The 17,596-nt window shown below is 36.6% G+C and overlaps 1 protein-coding gene across 1 annotated transcript; it reads right to left on the reverse strand.

Annotated features, from left to right (window-relative positions):
- Positions 1-319: 319 nt before the first annotated feature.
- On the reverse strand, positions 320-3,439 carry COPS9 (COP9 signalosome subunit 9). Its single transcript, XM_083365052.1, has 3 exons — positions 3,340-3,439; positions 2,487-2,559; positions 320-1,106 (listed from the first exon to the last, which is right to left on the reverse strand). Exons 1-3 carry the CDS (start codon positions 3,400-3,402, stop codon positions 1,069-1,071), a joined length of 174 nt encoding a protein of 57 aa, XP_083221178.1. The 5' UTR covers positions 3,403-3,439; the 3' UTR covers positions 320-1,068.
- Positions 3,440-17,596: the final 14,157 nt, after the last annotated feature.

Below are 17,596 nucleotides of genomic sequence, written 5' to 3' on the forward strand. Positions count from 1 at the left end.
GATTCTATGTTCTTTGATTAATTTGTTATTTTAAATAAATGCAATAAAAGTTTTATCTAGCAATAAAAGTTGAGAAACAGTGACTTAAGTTGTTATTGGATTCAGCCAACAGGAGTTACTAGCAGAGAAGGTGGAGATTTTAGTGCAAGAACTTGAGAGCACAGCCTCCCAAACCCGGCTTATTGTAAAAACATTCAATATACCTAGAAAAACTGATTCATAAAAGGATAAAAATATAGACTGTAACTTAACACGAGTAGATGAATAAATAGTTGTAAATTTAAAAGATCATCACACTTTACATCTTTTTAATTTTTTTAAGATCAGTTTAAAAGACATGCAACAATAAAAACAAAGGGTTTTTTAAAATGAAAAATAAGTTGGTTTCACTACTAATTCTAAAAGGTCCACTATAGTTATTAGCTATCTGCACGCATCTAGTTCTACTGCTTCCTCTTCATTTTTCCCACCATTATGCATTGGTTCCATATTTTATTCTATTTTAAAAGGAAGCAAAATAACTTTAGAAGAAAAGCTATATTACGCTACTGCAGAATAAGGCACAGGCCCATATTCCAGACTTTGCTCAAGTAGGTGGCATTTCCTAGGTTGCCTTGGTTGATTTAAAAAGCTAAACAGGAATGGACTGGCTTAGTACTCAATATTCCTTTATGTAGCCATACATGAAATGCCCTCAAATGAATGAAAGCACATTCCAGCTTATTCATCTGCCAGTGAATTGTGGATTTTTGGGCTATAAGCATAGGAGAGTTTCTTCTATGTGGAGAAATAATATGGTTACAACTTATCTTTTCTAATCCTAATTTTAGAATGATTTAACAAGCCATTTTTTTCAAAATTAAATATTTATTTAGTTTTTATTATAGCAAGTCTACACAATTCTACATCTAAACAAATCCTAATGGAAATGAGCTTCATAATTCTCATCTTTAGCCATCTTTAGCCATTTCATAATGCCTTAAACATTATGTTCATATTTCCTTTTTGTTTAGAACATAGTCTATAAGAAATGTAAATATTCAGCACCACATAGCTGGAAGACACATTTCACTGGATATCGTCGTCGTCAAACATATCTTCAAAATCTAAAAGGATAATAAATGAATATCACACAGAGGTAAATACAACTTCATTTTATGGATCTGAATTATAAAAAGCAGACTTATTGTCTGGATTTTTGTCACCCAGATTTAGTAAATTTTATTTATTTATTTATTTATTTAATTAAATTTTTATACCGCCCTTCTCCCGAAGGACTCAGGGCGGTGAACAGGGCATATCTTAAAACTACAAAAATACAAAAGTTAAAAAAGAATTAAATTATTGCCCACAATAAAAACAATAAAAATATATATAAGTATTAAAACCCTAAGTAATTCCCCATCAGGCCAGGCCAGCTTGTTCAAATAAATGGGTCTTTAACCCGCGCCGGAAGGAGCGGAGATCCGGTGCCATCCGGAGCTCAACCGGCAGCTGATTCCACAAAGCCGGAGCGCCCACAGAGAAGGCCCTCCCCCTGGGGGCCACCAGCTGACATTCTCTGACTGGAGGCACCCTGAGGAGGCCCTCTCTGTGGGAACGCATACAGTTTAGTAACAATATAAAACTCATGTAGTTGCATTTGTGATTTGTGCTCAAGAATCCCAACTTTATCTTACATACTTCCCTCATTCTGGAATAAAACATCTTGAAATCCATTCAGTAAGTTCACAAGAAATTCAACTGAAAATGGGAAGATCATTATGCAATGTAAAGTTGGGATTCTCAAGCACAGATCACACAATGCAACTCCATGAGTTATTTTAACATGCTAGGAGGATTTTTAAAAGCTTCTCCTCCTCCCATTTTATACCAGGGTTGGACAACCTTTTGCTATGCATAGATCAAAGGCCATCGTTTGTCCATTTTATAGAATCAGAATATTGAGTACAGAATGCTATGGTAGTCTGGCATAAGCTATCAGTTCGCTTTATTCATTCAGCATGTAACGCTTTTCTTATTTTCAGTTTGCTGTTTTTCTATGTTATTGGAAATCACTTGTTTCTACTTTATAGCATGCTATTATTTGGGCACTGATTATACCTGTCCCTCAACAGTGGCACAATACCAGAATTGAACTATTTTGATCTTGAGCTATAGCACAAACTGAAGGATACACATGCACTCTGTGTACACTGCTGGTACGAAACAGAGGGTTTTCCCAAGATTTTCTGCTTAATAGACAATGCATTTGATAAATCTTTAAAAGGTATGTATCCAATAACCCGATTAATAATGGTCCTAGTGGTTGGACATTTGTTTGATACTGTTGCAGGCTTAACATTCCCTCAGATATGATGTTCTTCTGATATGTTTTTACTTTCAGCTCCATTTCTAGTAAAGCCACTAAGAAATAAGATTTTAAAAAAACAGTCAGCAATGACTAAAACAAACATGCTTGGTTTAAAATAAAATCGAACACTTACTATTAAAGAAATCTGCATGTACTGCCTTTTCATTAGCTGCTAGATCCATCAATAAACCTGTACTTCCTCCAGCCTGAAAAAAAAAAGTTTTATTATTTGTACGAACTTATTCATATAATTATTTAACTTTAAAGAATTTTAGTTTAGTTTCTAGTTTCTCACCTAAATATAGCACAATTTGGACAGAATTACCCCTATAATTGGTTTTTACTATTATTGAATGAAGATACAAGGACTAACATTATAATGGCCTCTAATGTTTGTGTAGCAATTTTTTATCCTCTCAAAAATCTCACTCCCCTTAAAAAGCAGAGGCATCGTGGCAGAATGACAGATAAACATAAACAGATGAAAAACGACTCCCCAAATAATCTTGCCCCTTCGGTCACAAAACCCCCCACCTTTCTCGCTTAACCTGCTCTTTAAAACTTAAAACCCGCTCTTGTGAAGCATCCAGTCTGCCCACTCTCCCTCGTTCAACCTCACCAACCAGACACCAGAAGTGGAAGATAGGAAGGGACAAAAACAATGCTGCCTTAATTTACTGACAATATATGCCAGGGGTCTTCAAACTTGGCCCTTTTATGACTTGTGGACTTCAACTCCCAGAATTCCTCAGCCAGGCTGGCTGAGGAATTCTGGGAGTTGAAGTCCACAAGTCATAAAAGGGCCAAGTTTGAAGACCCCTGGCATATGCACAAGGGACCACGGATTAGAGCATACAGCGCCGCCTATTGCCATCTAAGGACGTCGGCGCAAACCCATTTCTGAGGACCGGAGACAAAATATCCCTGTCGGAATGCCTGTCCTCCTCCTCCTCCTGCCGCCGCCGCCGCCGCCGCCGCCGCCTCACCTCGTCAAGGTCGACATAGGGCCCCGCACCCTCGGGAAACATCTCATCCACCGCCGGCTTCATCGCTACCCTCGTTCCTTATAGCCCACCTACATCCGGCTCCGGAAGGAATTTGATTCCGGCTGCTCTAGGAGTGCGGGAGGATGCGATCTCTGTGGTGTCCGCCGAGAGAAGGACTGCGAAAACCCATCGGCTTTGGTGGGAGTAAAGATCTTGGGCCTTTCGAGCAAACGAGTCAGGGTGCTGTTGCTTGGTGGGGCTTTTTTGGGTGCCACAAAAGATTAGCAGCATTGAATGATTGCATTCGCACAACTAGCATAATTCGGCCACTTGCATATTTAAGGTGTACCTTTAGCGCAGGGGTCTTCAAACTTGGCCCTTTTATGACTTGTGGACTTCAACTCCCAGAATTCCTCAGCCAGCTTTGCTGGCTGAGGAATTCTGGGAGTTGAAGTCCACAAGTCATAAAAGGGCCAAGTTTGAAGACCCCTGCTTTAGCGTCTCCTTGCCCCGTTCCCAGATGGCTTATTTTACTCTTACAGGAAACAACACATCCTGATAGTGGAGCATAAAAACCAACTCTCTTGTTTCCAGCATGCTGCCCAGACATGCTGAAGTTGATCACGGATATTTTCCACTCCTACCCCTGTAGCTACAAATTCAGGAATGAATGTTTTCATGAAATTTCTCTTCCCTTTTCTGTGCCAACTAGAACAATAATTTTGAAAATTAAGAGAACTAAGTCTAATATAAAAAAATTAACGGACAATCATGCAGATCTTGGGCTTAGATGGTTATAATCTGATCTCAATTTGTATTAGATTATTTGGTTCCCCCCCCCATCCCCCAGGAATAACAGAAATTGCACCTAGAAAAGGTGACCAAAGGACCTGTTGCCAGGAGTCAAGACTGATTTGAAGGCACAAAAAAGCAAAATAAATTTTACAGTTGGATCCAGGTTATTTGCATATACAGGCAGTCCTTGGTTAATGTCTGGTTGCTTAGCGACTGTTCAAAGTTATGATGCCCCCCCAGGTACTTACAACCCAATTTTTTTTTATTTTAATTCCATTTATATCCCGCCCTTCTCCGAAGACTCAGGGCGGCTTACAAGCTTAGCAGTAGCCTTCATTCTATGTATATGCCTGCTTATTAGGGCTTTCACACACACCCCAAGCGGCATTATTACAAAGTCAGCTTAATTGCCCCCAACAATCTGGGTCCTCATTTTACCTACCTCGGAAGGATGGAAGGCTGAGTCAGCCTTGAGCCTGGTGGGATACAAACCTGCACTAATTGCAGGCAGCTGGTGTTACTTAAGGAGGCATTAGCCCACTGCTCCACCAAGGCTCTTTTGAAGTTCCAGTGTCTATAAACAGACACACACACACACCCCATTACATGATCATATTTTGGCACTTAGCAACTGCTTCACATTTATAGGCCATCATTTTTGCTGGTTTCTGATGATTTCTGTCAATGGGTATAATGGATTGTGGTGATTTGCATAACAACCACTGCAAAAAAGGTCATAAATTCAGGTTTAATGACACCCCACCCCCTATCACAACATACAACCATAATTCTGGGCTCAGTTATGGTTGTAAGTGGATAACTACCTGTACTCCAACCATAAGCTGCATATGCAGAGGCTGGCTAAAGAAAAACCAACAGTACATAATTCAGCAGTTAATTTTTTTATATTTCTTGATCACAGTTTAGGTTCAAGTAATAATATTTTTAAATACACTGTATTAAAATGTACAAAGCTAATAACAACCAATGTTCCAGTAGTTCACTATACTCTTAGTGTACTTAATTTAAGCTGAAAGTCAGGTTATACATTTCAAAAATCCTGGCTATATAGTTTGATGTGATTATAGATTTGGTTGTCCAACTATTCAATTTTTCACTAGGTGGTGTAACTCAAGGGCCGCAGATCTGATTTCTGCCAATCTTAATGTACAATATTAAATTTTGTGTTAATAGAGATTAGCATAAACTGGACCTCATCTTTCAGTGAAAAATTGAATAGGCCTTCACGCTCGTCACTTTCATTTTTGTGTTTCACAAAAGACATAGTTTAGTAATACATGTTGAATATATTTAAAAGATTATTTAGAACTGAACATATGCCTCCCCTAAAATATTTATCTGTGATTCCTGACCCAGTTTCATACAGTGAGCATTTCACACAGCTTAAGTTGCAGCCTAATTAACTTTTTTACTACTCAGATTATCCAACATGATAGAAAATATCTGGATCTAGAAGACATGCTGATGCACATGGGAACTAAATTAGCTTTTTTTAGTTTCTTATCTAGTTCTAATGAAATACCAGATCCTAGGACAAATTCTTTGCACTGTAGGACATAGGAGCTGCTTATATGTCAAGATATATAACTTCATCCAGTTATTTGACATCTAGGAGCAGTAGTGAGCTTGACATAAGCCAAATTCAAAAGTCACATTCAAGTATATGTGTAATACAGGGGTTCCCAACCAGGGGTGCTCGCACCTCCTGGGGGTGTGAGACGATATTCCAGGGGGTGCAAAAACCTGGTTTTTCAAAATTATAGTATATATGCATAATTCATTGCCGTTATTTCAAACTTGTAAGGGGTGTGATATTATTATCAGAAGCATTCTAGGTGTGCGGGGTATAGAAAAGGTTGGGAACCACTGGTTTAATATATATTACTTATATACACTTAAGTTGCTACATTTTTAAGAAGCTACTCTGAATTGGTGAACTAATTTTCAACATGCTTTTTCGACCACCAATGATATTTCCTTGAGAACATTTTGCTCAGTCTTTGTTATGTGCACTAATTTATTTATTAGTATGGATAATTTTTACTGAAATCCAAAAGCATTAATATTTTGATCATCTACCTGAATTCTTCATAATATACAAGTCATTATTTCCTAGACAGCCAAAAGTGCCAATAAACTTTTCAGTTTGTAATGATGGTTGTCTCATAACAAATATTTTAAACTGTCTGCAAGTGCCCCCTACTGTACAGTTTATGAAAATAGTGACTACAAACAGAATATTTCTAGAGTATAGGTGTTTTTGTTTATTGTTAAATAATAAAACTATATTTTATTGCATCATCTTAGGAATATTGTATGAACTTTCTCCTTATATTCCCCCCCCAGCCCCCTCAAAAGATGGCCCTTTTTGCTTATACAAATTCATTAATGTTGCTTTGGAAGTTGCCAGTGGGAACACTATTGATTGCTAAAAAAAATCTATCCATCTCATTTGTTATTCTTCAGGATTCGGCATATCTCAGCAGGTTAAAATGATGTAGATATTTTTTTGAATTTAAACTCTTTTGCCTGCACTGTTGGACTTTTTGTGCAATAAATCTTAACACATTGTGATAATCCTTTCTGCAAATCATATCTTGCTTTTTATTTATCATGAAGCAATCAACCAAAAGTATGTTTAAATTTCTAACTACTTTTGAAGTGACTTAGTGTTTAATTTTTAAAAATTATGATTATTGATTTCAATTTAAGAGTGACCTTCAGAGCTGGCTCAAAAGCTTTAAGGACATTTTAGGAAGGAAAGAAAAATTGCAAATTGCCCCTTCAGTTAATTAGATTTTTTTTCCTGCAGATAACAAAGAATGGAATTTGTGATCACATTACACTACAATTTTCAGATAAAATTGTTTTGTACTATGCCATTTTGAATCCAAGTCACTTGATGTACCTTTTTGCTTCTACTTCTGTACTTACAATGGATACAGTATTTAAAGCATGAACAAGAGAAATGAACACTATCATAGCAATATTTTATTCTTGGCTTACTGACTTATAAAAGTAAGTAGGGAGATTGACAAGGGGATGGCTGTGTAAAAACAGAGATGTGTAAATGTCTTTTGATGTATAATTCCATTAGACCAGGGTGTCAAACTGCCAGCCTGTGGGCCGGATGCATCATGCTGAAACTGTACCCACCCAGCTCTGGCAATGGAGAAAAAGTTGCGATACATCGTGACACGTCACATGATATGGCAAGTTTGACACTCCTGCATTAGACCATAGCCATCATTTTCTTAGCACTAATGTCAGTTGACTTCATATGATGATCTTTTGACATTTCCATTCTCATTTAATATTTGGGGAGCTTTGCACTTTCATTTTTAGGACTGAACCATTCTCCTTTGGAGAACTTGATATTTGCTTTCAGAGAACTATTTTGGATTCAACTGAGTGGTTCAGTCACAAGGATTAGGTTTGGGTTGATGTCTATTCCTTGTTCAGTTTTCTGCTTTTCCATTCTTGGCAAGACAGGTAAGATTGCAGATCGTTGTTTTAGCTTAACAAACAATTATAGCAATCTTCCTCCAATTTATCAAAATAAGGGTGGAGAGACTTTTAGGCTCTTAAGGGTTGTATTCATTGTTAGCATATTTTGGCCAGAGCTTCTGTGAGTGGAGCTGGAAGTGAATCCATTCCTTTTGTCTTTTGCCCTCTAAGATTAAGAGGAAAGTTGTTGTTCCATTTACAGAAACTGTCTGGAGTGGCAAATGAAATTTCTTTCAGGATCCAATCTGAATCAGTCACCAAGACCAAAGGTTTATTGTTCCAAGTTTTTGTCTCATGCTGAAGCCCATCATTGAGAAACTTCTTTTTCTCCAGAATATGTGCAGTGGGCTGTTATATACATTGTATTTATATAGTATTTGTTTTAGTCCTCCAACAGAAGCAATAAACCATGTAGTATCTGCTGCCTAATGTAATGGCCTCACTTTGCTTAAAATTTATTGTTTCAGCTTCTCCTATTTCTTTTATCATTCAATTAATAGCCTTTGAAGAAGAAAACATTCTTTTAAAATGTTTTAAAATGTCCAGCTTTTAAAATTAGACTACTGACTTCTCTTTTTGTGCTAGAGAAATGTATGTATTCTTTCCAGCTGAGACTCTTCTACATCACCAGTCTAGACTCATACCTGTATGAGTTTATATTAGCTCTAAGTCTTGCCCTAAATACCTTCAGGAAAGTAGAGCTACCGTATCTGAGCTGCAGAAATTCAGTGAGCTCTAAATGTTAGCAACAGATAGGGACAACCAGGGCTTTTTTTGTCATAGAACGCTCAGAACGGAGTTCCGGCACCTTTTTTGAATGGAACCTTGTAGGGTAGGCAAGGTGGGTTGTATGACATGTGTGAGTTCCGGCACCTTTTTCTTTTACAAAAAAAAGCACTGGGGACAACTCAATCATTTGTTAAGAGTTTTGCAAGTCCAGTATGGTATTCCTATGGAAATGGGGGCAAGCATAGCAGAAAAAAAAGGCTGATACAAGTGAGTTGGCAGGAGGGTGAAGATGACTGCTTAGCAAACTTTTAAGAATACCAATTGTCCAATTCTGAATTTCCAGAAGTTTGGCCAACCTTTGGTTTTTGGGAACTAAAAGATTAGAAATGTCATTATGAGCACAAAAATCACCAGCTCAAATAAATAAAAGTCTCCCTCCCCTTGAAACTGATAAAGAAAGCTTAGTCTAACTTTTTAATCAAAGGCATGATTTAAAGTACTGATTTTTTTCCTACCACATTCTACATTCTTTTTTGCTGCTTAATTGTAGCTGATATATAGCGAACAATCCGCATTCCTCTAATTTAGCTAGTATTTTAATAATGGAAGACTTCTCTCCCTTTTCACCTCCTGACCTTATGGTTATTATTTGCTTCAAAGCCATAAGAAAACCAGATGTAAAATTGTAACTGCTAATGTTTGTACGGAGTAGATGATACTTCTAAAAAATACTTAATTTTTTACAGCTACAACTAATCAGAGCCATTACATTTACATCCCATTCTAGGCAAGTGGTATAAATAAGGATTAAGCATTAGGATACATATCCTTCCAATTTGTGGAGAAATAATACTGTTTTACGGTAGAATGAATTTGTTTTTTAAAAGCACAGTTTTGGTTTCCACTAGCTTTGCTTTCTCTTGTAACATCACTATTTACCTACTCTCACTACTATTTATACCTGAAGCAGAGAGCTCCCCATTTTGCACAGAATTTTATATCCCACTACAAGCCTATGCATATTCATTAGATTTTCTTGCTCAGATCCTTCTCCAATAGTATATGGAAATTAGCAGGACCAGGTAATGGCGATGAGAAAAAGGTGAGAAACCATCAAGCATATACCATTCTCCCTCTTTCATGATTCTATATGACCAAATACAATATTGTTAGCAAAAGAAAAAAAACATAGGAAAGATCTTTGGAGATACCTTAGGGCCAGTTCTCATTTTCTATTCAAATAATGTCTTGATTTTTAATATCCAGCAGCATATTTTTTTTGCCCTTTGTACATCAAATGCAAGCATTTGTAACCAGAGGAATCTCGTTTGATGAGATAGTGGAAGCATGTATAGCCTTTGAGAACTGGTTCACTGTTCAAAAGCTGATTGTTGAAAAAGGAGCATTTAGTGACCAGCTTAATGGTATTAACCAAGAGAGGTACTATTTCTAGAAAATTGTGGAGAAAGATGCAGGCTTAGGAAAGAATGAACAAAAGGACTACCACTCAAATGGAGAAGTATATGGGGTATCAAGATTTTTTGAAATATCCCACTAATGGAATACTTTCATGAGAGCAAATTGATTTTTTTGTAGCTACAGAAACAAAAACAACAGAGAACTCTCCATCATGAGTTAGAATGTATTTGCCTCTTGCAGTTTGGAATTAAATTGTGAATAATTAAGTGCTCCAGTATGGGACTTACTTTCTCAACTTTGGACATTAAATAAATGAGTCATTCTTTCAGTCATTTGACCTCATTTTAATTAGTCTGTAATGTTGATGTATTAAGGATTTTTTCAATGAGTCTCACTGCTAAATCGTAGTTGGTTGAACACCATTTTTGGAATCTCATATGAGCTAAAAAGCATGATTTGAATGCAATAAACAAATGTAGGGTTGTTATTCAGCTGTGTAGCTGTCCTTTCCTCCTTTGCATTTCTTTATTGCTGCTGTAACATGAAGATTCAAGTGAGGGTGGTATGTGAATTCTTATGGGAACAAAGAAATATTTGAAGCATTGTAATTTCACTAAAATTATGAAGATTTATGAAACATAGAAGACTGATGAGAAAGCAGTCTAATCACTGAAGTGCCCTGCAGGCTGTAAGTATAGATATCTCTGTATAAAAATAAAGGTATTTTCATGAAAGACTTTGAGAGGATTGTTTTTATAAGCAGAAAAAAGCTCTCCTGCTTAATAAAGAACATTTGTCCCCAGCTGAACATCTTGTCAGCAATAATCACTTTCTTCAGCCTTTATGACAATCCAAAGGAATGATGATATTTCTGAGAAGATCAAAGGCCTGTAAAAATCAAACAAGGAACGTAGTGAGCCCAAATTCTTAAAATACAAGAATAAGGGAAAAATATAGATGGAATGACCAGAAACCCACTGTAAAGTACAATAGGAAGTTGGTATATTAATTTTGAAAGAAGATATTTAAATAAGAAATAGCAACATGGTATCTGCTTTTTATTATTTAGTTCAATCGCAGGACTAGATCACTAATTATATCCAATCCAATGTGCTTTTATAGAGGAATGGAACCAGCAACCTAAATATATGCTACCAGCCACTCAATCAGAATTATGTGCATCAAGTTAGTACATTAAAAACTAAATGGTAGTTATTCCTGTATTTTTATATGGAAATGATATGTGTCTATTATTTATTAGTGTTGTAAAATGTTTCATTTTGCTTATGTTAGTAAAATTAACACAATATTATAAGTAGGAAATCTACAGTTTTTATAAAGTTTCTTCAGATAGCGTATGAGAACTTTAGGATCCCTTGGGATTGTTATGCCAGCCTGCATTTTAGGGAAAAAAAATACAGCTCACAGCAACTGATGTTCCTTAATCTTGAGCAGATTTAACGTTTGGGGAGGCGTGATCATATTATATAAAAGGCACCCAGAGTCATCTTAAAGGGAAGATGGGTCCCATATAAATTCAATAAGTAAGTTAAGTAAGTAAGTAAGTAAAGCAAAGAGAGAACCAGCTTTTCCTCTGCTTTTTTTTTTTAAATCAGAGGCAGAATTCCTAGGAAACGGGAAAAAAACTTGCTGTGCCAAAACCAGGAACAGAATGGAGCTCTACCATCTCTCCAGCAGCTTTGATAATTTACTTGGAGACTAGTGAGGTTTGGGAAAAATGAACAGAAGATCTCCTAGGTGATTCTGGTTATTTCTAAAACAGTCAGTGTCTCATGAAATGGAGGTTAATGGGGAGGATGCATGGTGAGATGCCCTGTTGAAAGATCAGTTGAGACAGCAGGAACTATCAGGATTTGAACCACCCTTGTATATATAATATTCTTTATTGATTTGAATTTATGTTCAGATTGTTATTTCAGAATTTGAATTTTATCCATCAGTTCTCCATCGGACACTGTGTAGCAAGTAGAATATATATTTTAATTGAATGGCTGGTAGTGTTATTTAACAAAAAGTTATACAGTGCTTGTAATTAACTGACAGCAGCAACTACCACCACCCTCTTGATGTAATGAATGATTAATATACAATTACCTAGCTCATTACACCAGTAATGCAAATTAGCTGCCTGAATTAATTCAGGGGAAAAGCTCACATTCTTCAGAACTACTCAATAGCTTGTTGCAATGATGACAAATTGTCCCCTGTTCAAGGACAAGGACTGAAATCCTAATGAAACCAAAATCCCTTCTGGAGAACATGTTGTTGCCTCAGAACTTTTTCAGAACTTACTCTTGTCAATCAATTTAGATAAATAAATAGATGGGAAACAATCTGGTTATTTCTCAGGAGATTGGTGGGGAGATATTCATCAGAGTAAACAGTAAGGATGGGAAAGCTTGAAAGGTCTGACCCTGATTTCCAGGACCTGGCACTCAATTGAGGCTGGTTACATAGCAAGAAACAAGAAATGCTGACCACACGACTCAGGAGTATACATTACAAAATGCCCCATTCTTCTCTTCCCACTGCTGTTAACCAGAAAAAGATGACAGATTGGATCAATGATCAAAGGTCAGGTCCTGAGGCCAAAGTATGTTAATGGTGGGAGGGATATAGTTTTCCAAATCAACAGTAAAGTTTTTAGGACTTTAAAGCAGCAACAGACAAAAGATGTGCATCACTGCACATTCTATGTGTATCTCATGAAGAGGTATCACATTTCTTGCTTTCACAATTTCAGGGATTGAAAAAAGAGAGATGGGTTAAATGAAGCTTGTGGGCTGTTTATAGCCCACCTCTGCCCACAGTGGTTGGATTCATAAGATATACTGTCCAAACATTTTTGTTGCTTTTACAATAATAACATAAAAAACAACAAAAGGAATAAAACACAATCATTTATACATTATCAAAAATACATAAGTACAAAAAGTGAAAAAATACAATATAGAATATATCTGTTTACAACACTAAACAGTTACAATTCTATATATAATTATCCAATGCAAATATTATCCAAGTATGTAATATGTGCCTAATGCATTTTGATAACTATCATGCTTTTTAACCTATTTTTTGTATAAATGAGTCCCATATTTCATTATTCATATCATTATAGTCGTTAGTAACTTAGTAAGTACAGTATACGACATTGTGTTTTAAAGAAGCATTGTCTTTATTATGTCTCCAACAAAATGCTGTCCTAGAAAATTCTTTTCTATACAGATGTAATGGAATCAATTTAAGTAGAGGTTTAGTATCATACTGAATGTAAGTAATTGTGTGTCAAGCAGGTTTGGATCTAAACAGGCCCACTGTCAAATAGAAGTAATCCCATGGTTGGTTAAAATTCCCAAATACTGTATGCAAAAATGCATAATATTAAAAGGCAGAGAGCACATATCCTTTTTTAGAAAATAATTTGATGAATGAGCATTCCTTGTTGGCTTTTGAAGGTGTAGAATATTAAATTTGGAGATGGGTTCTTGCCTTGAATATTTTATAGAATATAGCTTCGGGAAGAGGGTTTGTCTGGCTAGGGCTTTCAATATGAATACTCAAATGGTGAAAATCTAGTACACTAGTACATTGCTGAAATCCCACTGATAGCTGTGTGGCTATACTTGCAAGATACATTTCCCAATGATTATCTTAACCCTATTTTGTGTAATTAAGCCAATTTTATTTGGTGTACATGATATGCTCAACCATAAATTGACCACATGGGCTGGATTTGCTTGCTACAGTAGGTTTGTGGTGCAATGTGATGTGCAAAAACAAGCCTATGATACAGCCTATAATTTTTTAAAAACAATTCTGTTATTCTTGTAAGTGAAAATTCAGCAAACGTTTGATTGGATTGCCAGAGGCTAGTTAGAATTGTTTGAGACTAAAAAAATACTAATTAACCATCTTGGTTAATTTCATGCTTAGCTAGTATTTTGAGGCATTCCTCATTGTTTCCATTTTCTTGAATAAATCCATTCTTTAACATAGAATGTGCTCAGTGGGTTTTCTGATGTAGCCATAGAATCTTAAATACTTCACTTTCACTAGCATACTGTTTCTGCTTCTTAGATCATAGGTATCCAGTTATTTCTCTCTTGATTTTTGTTCTGCATAGGATTTCACTGGAACAATCATTTAAAGGGTTTTCCAGATGGTTAAACGGTATTCACTGAAGAAGCTCAATAGCACATTAATATATATGTAGGGTGCTTTCTAATCTCCAATCTGTCATTTATTTAACTCAGATGGGATGCAATGGAAGAGAAGTAGAATAGTTTACTGCAGCATAATGCTGAACAGCTGTGCTTGGAGTTGATCATTACTCTTCACGTTGAAAAAATGTTCAGTTATAGTTTATCACCTAGGAAGGTCTTTTAGTGCAAAAGATTTGGGGAATAACTAACCATAAGGTCTGTCTGTCTCATATAATAGCATTATCTACTTTTGAGTCTTTCTATTTTGAAAACAAACAATATAAGATCAAAAATACTTTGCCTTTCCAGCTTTGATGCTGAAAAATGCTGTAATAAAGAATGTTTAAATTCTTACTAAAAAAAGAATGTTTGAACACCAGCTAATTGTATTACATTTATAATCGGATTTTAATGCTTGTTTTGGACTATCAATTTATCTAGTTCTGCAGTACTGACCTGTGCTACAAATCACACTCTATTAGCTTTTTTGGGGGGGGGGGAATGGAGTGGGTGGTGAAGCATAGCTTTTGCCTGCAAGTGGTCTTAGGTGCTAACCCATAATACCTTCAATAGAGCTGAAAAAGAAGCTGCTATGCTTAAAGTTCTAGCAAACAACTATTCATCTTGGCCAACATGGTTTGTGTAATGTATTGGGCTTGCTTTTGTTAAGGAAACACCACGTGGTAATTGCTGGAAGGCTGTTTGAGCAAGGAACCTAGCTAACAGCTCCTAGCTCCTCAAACAACTCTCTCCAGCACCGCTATTGTTTGCCTCTAGGGCGGCAATAGGTTGCTTCAAACCTATTGGCTGCCACCTAGGGGCCAGGGTATAAATTGCTGCATTTGCAGCCCTGTTCTTCAGTTCAGATCCTGCAAGCAATAAACCATGATCTTTGCTGAACTCACTCACCTTGTCTTCATTCCTGCGCAATGAACCCAGTACACAACAGTTTGTACAAGAGCTTGAGAGATATGTCAAACTCACCGCGTCACATGATGTGTTGCGACATATTGTGACTTTTTTTGCATTGCTGGAGCTGGGGTAGGCGTGGCCTCGGTATGATGCAACCAGTCTGTGGACCGGCAGTTTGACACCCCTGGTCTAAAACATCTGGAGATATCAGGCTTGACACTGCATGACATAGCTTCTAATACTTGGTTTGTATAATCAGGTCATACAAAGACATTTTCTGACCTTGGTGCCTTCCAGATGTCTTAGACTTCAGTTTCTATAATCCCCTCCAAAAAAACACCTCATTAAGAAAATTTCAAGGACTTGTGAAGGCAGTTGCCAGGAGTCAAAAGCTAACTGAAAAGCATGTGTGTGTGTGCACACATGCAACCCCCCTGCAACAACAACTATCGGGAAATGGAAAAGGCACGGTAATCAAGTAAACTTCATAAGTCTACTCAGAATGAAGGCTGCTTATCCAATATAGTTGACATATTATCCTGGGCATAATTTCAATTCCTCCCTGTAGCAGACATGTGGCATTTTCTTTTCAAATGTACATTGATTGATTTTTAATGTGAAATCTTGGAGAAGCAGGAAGACCAAATAAATCCATCTGCAATATTTAGAGATAAAATTCTAGGTCTGAAACTTTTATTATTTTTTCCTCCAAAGCAGATGAGTCTGTCTTTCTCTAAGCATTGATATACTGAGTATATTGTATTTTCGGCTTCACTCTAGAAATTACAGAGCTGTACTTTGAAAGGGCTAAAAGAGAGTGCTTTAAAATTTCCAAGACTACAAAGGCAGATTTGTAGAAGAGAACATTCATTCTTTGGGGTGAAGAATTTCATCTCATTTTACCCAAAAGACAGCATAAATGTAGTTAATCCAAGCTTGTATTCAAACAGCATTGGTACTGTGGCAGAAGTTCCTAACATTTCCTTTGTGCCATTTAAAGTTTTCTAAAGCAATGTTTCTCAATCTTGGCAACTTAAGATGTCTGGAGTTCATCTCTTAGAATTCCCTAACCAGCATGCTGGTTGAGGCATTCTGGGAGTTGCTGTCCACACATTGCCAAGTTTGATGAATACTGCTCTAGAGAGTTGATCTGCATAACCAGGTTGTCCAATATGAGTATGAGACAATAACTTTTTCTCAAGGACAGGGATGTACAATGTTATCCTCTCAACCCCATCCTCAAGAAGGCTATTCTATCCTTCTAACACTTTACCACAGCTAAAGTAGTATTTTCTCATTTGTGCCAGCATTGGCAGTGAAGTCTGATTATTTGCATCACTTTACTTAATCGAAGACAAACCTTCCACTCCAATTGGCTATGGCGTGCTGTGGCAGAAATACCCCATCTTCTCCATTTTGTTCTGGGTTGCTGGGCTGCCTACCTTTTTTTTGATGGAACTTATCTAATGACTTTCATTTCCTTCATTTCACATGGATCAGTGAAACGCTGGATCAAAATGCAGATTCACCAATGAAATGGTGAAGACTGTACATTTTAAAATAAATTACCTTTTTTTAACTCAAAGAAATTAACAACACTAATGTCAGTTTCATTTTCCAACCCAGACAGAACTGGGAACTGTGTTTTCATTTTTTGTATTACAACTTCAGTGGCAGTGGACCTCTCCTCCTCCCCACCCCACTCAATTGAGAAGACTTCTTCCATTTTCCTCTTCTAGCCAAATAAACAGAAAGAATAGTAAAACTGTATAGTTTTCTTATTCATTTTACTTGTGTATTGGCGGACTGACAGGAAAGTGTCAAGTACAAGGGGGAGTCAATGAAGAATGTCAATCACTGAATCCATCATTTTGTTAAATATGATGTGGGCAGAATAACAAGTCATCACAGCCAAAGCAGAGGAAATGGTTTAAAATCCAGAAACTGATTTCTTAAGCTTGATCTTCATTTTCAGCCATATTATACAGATGAGCATAGAAGCTGAAGGCTGCAATGTCCCCAAAGTACTTTTTCAAGAGCCAACTGGACTTTCTTTTGAAGATGTTTCGCTTTTCATCCAAGAACCTTTTTCAGTTCCAGAGCTGAAGAAGCTTCTTGGATTAGAAGTGAAACATCTTCAAAGAAAAACCAGAAAGTCCAGTAGTCAAGTTGCCTCTTGAAAAAAAAGTACCTTTCAGACAACCATGACCTGGATGACTAAGAATCTCCATAGACTTTACTTAAGGTTGGAAGTGTGGAAAAATTCTAAGAGACATATGCTGGGGGCAGGAAGCGGAAGAGTAGATGTGGTGTCAGATTTTCTTCTTGAAGCCTGTGTTCTTCCTTTGTGGTCAGAAAGTGGAAACTGACATCTTTTATCATCACTATCCAAGAAGAAAGAACTGATTTTGGATTCTGTCTTGATCACCTCTATACAATAATCTACCAGAGTGTCTATAGGAAACAGATGCATTAAAAAATTTGGAAGATCAGTTGAAAACATCTGGCTTACCTGAAATTATAATTAAAAACTATTGCTTTGAACTGACTGGGAAATTTATATTCAACTATAGATGTTATGCAAGATTGAAAAGAATTCCTACACAGATTTCCAATATATAGTAAGTCAGATATTGCCAAATGTGAAT

The sequence above is a fragment of the Vipera ursinii genome, assembly GCF_947247035.1.
Source record: "Vipera ursinii genome assembly, chromosome: 5".
Classification (NCBI taxonomy): domain Eukaryota; kingdom Metazoa; phylum Chordata; class Lepidosauria; order Squamata; family Viperidae; genus Vipera; species Vipera ursinii.